We start from the raw sequence: 6,349 nt of genomic DNA on the forward strand, positions 1-6,349 counted from the left end.
TGAACATTTGGGTGGCATTATGCAAATATTTCCATATAGTGTGGTAGATATGTGGGGGCGTGTTAGAACGAGCCATTTTAGGGGGGCGTGGCAGAGTCTTAACTTTGATAAAGAATATCTCTTTGGTTTTGAGACTTTAGTCTTTGCAACTTCAGGGATCTTATCTATGCACAATCAGCTTGTAACACTCCAAAGAGAAAGGAAAACTTGAAATCGCATCATATGACCCCTTTAATAGTTTTGCATCAACACCCAATCCAGTTACATATGCAAAACACCATGTTCGAAGACAAGGAGTCATAAACTTGCCCTCCAAAAGTTTAAATTGCCATTGGCTCACTGATCTCCTGGAGGTGTGACCTCCACATAAGTTAAACTTAATTTTTTTTTTTTTACTCAATTACTTATTAGCTTATTAGTAAAGTATAGCATATTATATACAAGTATAACTATTAATTATGCATCCCAATCATCTGTGTTTAAGGACAGTCTAATAAATGCTGGTGTACCTCTCTCTGAGAGAGCGAGTCTTTGCCTGAATCACCCCCAGGTCCCAGAGAGCCAGATTCCTGCGCGGATTCGCCTGTCTGTGACCATAAACCTCAACAGCCACGGCGCCGTCCATCAGAAACTCCAGAAAGTCTTCAGTCACGGCCACTTCTAGAGTCTACAGATGCAGAAAGAGACGTGTGATGACCGACAGGGTCTGTAACATGGAAGGAAAAACAAGGAGAGAAAGAGCCGGTGCAAATGCAATGTTTTGGTGTTTTCACCTTGCAGTTATCAAACACCACCAGACTCTGCGGCTCTCTGCTGCTGGGGGCCGTCAGACCCACTTCCGGGGCGATAAACACGGGCTCCTGCTGCTCCCAGAAATGATACTGACAGAAAACGAAGTTTGAGAGGTGCTGAGGCAATCCAGTCGCCTGCAACACCTTGAGCTGGAAATAAAAAAAAAAAATCACTCAACTACAGTTCATAAACATTGCATGTTTGTTCGGAGACGTCCCGTTTTATCTGACCATGCAGATGAGTTTGCGTTCTTGCGTCTCGCCGTCTGGACTGCTCTCAGAGACCCCCGTCTCACGCTCTTCCAGTTCTCCACTCAGACGCTCGACTTCTACGTGAAGACGACCTGCCACCTGAAAAACGACAATCAGTCAGTGCCTTGCACTCTTTAATAAACTTGATAAATAAAAATATTAAATTCTAATCAATCTGTGTGTGCACACCTCCCCCTTCTGGCTGATGATGGGCACTGCGTACTGCAGCTTGACGTCATACAGCAGACAGGACAGGAAGACGTTTGCCACACCGATCAGACTGTGATTCTCCTGCTCGTCGAAGAACGGATCGGCGCGCTTGAAGTAGGAACGCATGGCCTGAGCACAGACGAGGATGAGATTGAACACCTTTAAGCATACTTCATTTATGATGGTCATGGGGAAAAAAAGAAAAGAAATATTGACTAATTGTACATTATGTTTCCTTTAAGGGATTCCCAAACTTTTTTGTCAGCCAAATCTTTGGCCTAAAATATTTACTTGAAGTAAATTTAAGTTAATATTTAAATAATTTAACTACACGTTTACACTTTCACAGTTCTCTGATGTCACATGACATGCAGGTAAAAATATCAATATTTTATATATATATTTATCGTTGTATATTAATAAAGTATTTGTTTTCAAATTAAAATGACTTTAAAATCTATTTTATATTTACATTTTTATTTTCTAAAATATTTTAGAGTTTTAATTTTATTTATTTCGTTTTTCAGACAAAACACTAGTCGCAAGCCAGAACATACGGACATGAACATTTCACCACCATATATTTCATTTTAGTGTTTTATTTTAAATAATAAATTAAAATAATTTTAAAACTACTATTATTTACATATTTAATGTTTAGATTGTTATCTCCATTAAAACACAACATAACATTAACCAAAATGGATGGAAAATTATATATATATATATATAGTTATTTTAGCAATGTTATGAGTTACATTGCATAGTTGATTTTATGATTTCTTTTATAATAAAATGTATACTTTCAGCTTTCATACCCTCAATTGAGAGACTTAAATATTTGTATTTAAATATAATTTCTATATAATAAAATGCATACTTACAGCCTCATATAAACTGAGAGACTTATATATTTGTACTTAAATATATATTTTTTTATAATAAAATTTATACTTAAAGCCTCATATTAATTAAGAGACTTCTATATTTTTTCCTAAATATAATCATTTTATTATATAATTGATACTTTCAGTTTTTATAGCCTCAAATTAATTGAGAGATACTTTTGTAATTAAAAATAATGAAAAAAAGTTCAAGCATTTCAAATAAAATAATGAAGGTAAAAAAAAATTATTAAATAATCTAATATTAAAAATAATGACAATATTAAATAATAAAAACAAATAATATTAAAATTACATGATAATAACAACAACAATAATAATAAATGCTACATTAATAGCTCCAAAATAGCATTGTCACACACAGTAGAGTAAAAACACAGTAATGTGTACTATGGTAATTCTGATAATGTAGGAAGTTGTCATGTGATTTGACATACAGGATCGTCCTCGTCATAGTCTTTCCACTCCTGGTAGAGCTCTCTCATGTCCAGCAGCCGGTTCTCCATCTTCTCCATGGACCAGATCTGCTTCCCTTTGCCCTTCCTCCTCACCTCCACCGCTGGCTCGCTCAGAACCGTGTCCCGCTGCGGTCAGGAAGCATCAGTCTTTATTAAAGCGGCATTTTCACCCTAACCCACATTTCAACAAGCTCCTCTATTAGTATATACTGTAATGTTCAAATCACTTCCTCTGAACCACTTTCAATGTCTGAATTTCTCTGACTGCTCATGTTTATAGAGACTAAACTCACAAAGAACAATTTCTGGCTGATGAAATACGTTTTAGAATAAATGATAATAAAAAACATAGACTATTGTTTAATGTTTGGGGTTGGTACGATTTTTTTTTTAAGTTTCTTCTGCTCACCAAGGCTGCATTAATTTGTTAAAAAAATACAGTAAAAACAGTAATATTGTGAAATATTATTACAATTTTAAATAACTGTTTTCTATTTGAATATATAGTAAAAAGTAATTTATTTCTGTGATCAAAGCTGAATTTTCAGCATCATTACTCTAGTCTTCAGTGTCACATGATTCTTCAGAAATCATTCTAAGATGCTGATTTGCTGCTCAAGAAACATTTATGATGATTATCAATGTTGAAAACAGTTGTCCTTCCAAGTATTTTTGTGGAAAACATGAGATTTTTTTCAGGATTCTTTGATGAATCTAAAACTCAGAAGAACAGCATTTATTTTAAATCAAATTTTTGTAACATTATAAATGTCTTCACTGTCACTTTTGATCAATTTAATGCATCCTTGCTGAATAAAAGTACTGATTTCTTTCAAAAAGTTCTTTTGAACAGTAGTTTATATATTATCCCTGATTTTTCCAGATCTTCCATGACTATGTGAACCCTGATGAATAGTATGCCAATTGAATGAATATTTTATTGAACGTTTAATCAAATATCGCTATGTTTTCTAGTAAGTTGTAGTAAGTAGTAAGTCACACAGACTGTGACAAACATGTCATCCAGTTCAGTTTCCTAAGAACGATTTACGAAGCCTTGCTTGCTGACTGAACCATTTAAACGAACCATTCGTTTTGAAAGGTTCACAAATGTGACACCATACATCTACAACGTTAATGTTAAAAATATAACCGGACAAATATGTCAACAATCAATAACATGCACACACACACACACACACACACACACACACACACAGAGCATATCTCCTGACCTTGCGGTTGGCGTTGAGGTTGGCAGCCGGGATCTGCAGTGTGACTTTATATTCGGTTTTCTTGTTGAGCTCTTCAGCGATGAATCCAGCCTCCTGAACCAGTAGATTGGCCTTCACGATCTGATCTTTGAGCTTACGCAGACTTTGATTCATCAAAACTTCCCTGAAAGCACAGAAACATGATATGTAGTACACACACACAACTCAATATGCACTGAGTGCAAGTTTGTGCTCGGCTCTCACCTCTCGTCACTCCACTGGCGCAGTGGGCTCTGAGAGGAGACCAGGCGCTGCTGCTGCTGCTGCGGGTGAGAGCCCTGCGTCTGCAGCTCTGTCGACAGACTTCTGCGCAGCTGCTGCAGCTCCTGCTCGTACATCAGCCGCTGTCGCTCCAGAGCCGAGCGCTTCTCCTCCTCATGCCTGCGCTCCAGAGAGTGAAGCACCGACTGCAGCGGCTCTGAGACACACATTTCACTCATTAAAAACAAAATGGTCAGAATAAGCATATCCATTTCTGAACTATATCTGATTTCAAATAGACTGGCTGGTTAATACTTTGTCTTCCTTGGTGTATTAAGATCCCATCCAGCGCTGTTGTTCTTTATATATTGCTTTTGTTGTTTTGGTTTTTCACTCATTAAAAACAAAATGGTCAGAATAAGCATATCCTTTTCTGAACTATATCTGATTTCAAATAGACTGGCTGGTTAATACTTTGTCTTCCTTGGTGTATTAAGATCCCATCCAGCGCTGTTGTTCTTTATATATTGCTTTTGTTGTTTTGGTTTTTATTCTTTCTCTTCTTGTGCAGTAAAATAATATCTCCTGAACCATGCTTTGCATTAAAGAGTTGCATACAAAAAAAAAAGTTGGTCAAAATGCAGATGAATACACATTTAATTAAAATACTTTAAATATGTTTTATTTATTTATCTAATAAATCTTTTAGTGTCAAAATATAATGGAAAAACTGTCCATATAAAATATATATTTTTTTAAAATATAATTTGATTACTTTTATTTTAGAAATTAATACAAATTACATAACACACACAAACACATATATCTATAAAGATGGAAGTGTTGAGCGTTAAATATGTTTAAATGCTGGGGGGGGGACATATTCCATGACACATGAGAAATATTAGTGGATATTTTTGTTTACATGGGCCCTCTAAAAAAAGTCTTTCTAACATAAATGTAAAAAAATACTAGAATAAAGAAGGGGAAAAAATATGCCATAAATAATTTCTCATTTTTGTTAAATCTGTTTAAAAGCCTGAATTCACATTTTATGTGATGTTATTCATGTTAATGAAAAAAAAATAAAAAATCATGATATATGAGAAATATTAGCGGATTTTTTGTTTACAAAAAATGTAAATTAAATAAAAAAAGCCTAAAATCTTTGATACACATTTTAAGGTACATGTGATGTTATTCAATTAAAAAATATATATTAATGGATATCTTTGTTTATACATGCTCTCTAAAAAGTCTTTCTAGATTAAATAAAAAAATCTAGAATAAAATAAAAAAAATTCTAATTTTTGTTATATCCATTTAGAAGCCAGAAAAACTATATATAATGTTATTTATTGCAACAAGACAAAAAGGAATACATTTTTCATTATATATGACAAATATTACTAGTTATTTTTGTTTACACATGCTCTCAAAAATAGGTATGGTGATTAAAAATGTAATGCAACTATAACATTACAGAAGAGTACTGGTACAACTGCCATTCAATTTAAATGTAGCACCATTCAATTTCACTTGGATCTCAAAGTGTTTTTTTATTAGTTTGTAATATTTAAAGCAGCCCAGAATCACCCTTTAAAAGGGGTTATATTGACAGTAACAGGTTGTCTGTTGTGTGCCGTGCCTCTTACCGTTGTTTCCCAGCGCTTTCATCATGACTTCTGTCTGTGCGGACTCAAAACTGAAGCTGTTGTCACTGGAGGCGTGACTGAGACGGTCTACATCCACATCCAGATGCTCAGGAAGACCGGCCTTCGTCGTACACCCCTCCTCATCCTCAACACCAACACGATACGCGTTCGACACGCTGATCCTGAGAAACACAAAGAGAATAGTACAGTCAGAAGGCACTCACACACACACATGGCTTTGGGTCAATTTGACACTTTTTTCAGGGGTCGTTTAAGAAGAGGACACATTAAATGGTGTCTTTAAGATTTTAATCTAACTAAACAAATCCATTTTAATGGACATCAAATCAATGAAACACAATTAAACCCAGCACCCGAGTGTAAATGTGTCTCACTGACCTGAAGAAGTGGTTGTTTCCCCAGAGGATTCGATCCCCATGATGCAGCTGGACGGGAGACGAGACCACAGCGCCGTTCACACATGTGCTGCACACAGAGACAGACACTATACGAATCATCACATGCACACATATACTTACATACTATCACTAGCTATAGAGACAGACTAATACATAGTTATGAGTATGTAAAACCGGACATCAA

General features: G+C 35.2%; 1 protein-coding gene across 1 annotated transcript in view; it reads right to left on the reverse strand.

The window, feature by feature from the left end:
- The window catches only part of LOC107719419 (kinesin-like protein KIF13B), a 34,827-nt gene that overhangs the window by 22,048 nt on the left and 6,430 nt on the right, over positions 1-6,349 (reverse strand). Inside the window, exons 6-14 of the mRNA XM_016526830.1 lie at positions 6,146-6,251; positions 5,747-5,928; positions 4,095-4,308; positions 3,852-4,014; positions 2,596-2,742; positions 1,233-1,382; positions 1,023-1,142; positions 774-941; positions 510-667 (exon numbers count right to left, since the gene is read on the reverse strand). Coding sequence (XP_016382316.1) covers positions 510-667; positions 774-941; positions 1,023-1,142; positions 1,233-1,382; positions 2,596-2,742; positions 3,852-4,014; positions 4,095-4,308; positions 5,747-5,928; positions 6,146-6,251 — 1,408 coding nt within the window. The remainder of the gene's footprint in view (positions 1-509; positions 668-773; positions 942-1,022; positions 1,143-1,232; positions 1,383-2,595; positions 2,743-3,851; positions 4,015-4,094; positions 4,309-5,746; positions 5,929-6,145; positions 6,252-6,349) is intronic.

The sequence above is a fragment of the Sinocyclocheilus rhinocerous genome, unplaced genomic scaffold (assembly GCF_001515625.1).
Source record: "Sinocyclocheilus rhinocerous isolate Xijiao unplaced genomic scaffold, SAMN03320098_v1.1 scaffold303, whole genome shotgun sequence".
In the NCBI taxonomy this organism is placed as follows: domain Eukaryota; kingdom Metazoa; phylum Chordata; class Actinopteri; order Cypriniformes; family Cyprinidae; genus Sinocyclocheilus; species Sinocyclocheilus rhinocerous.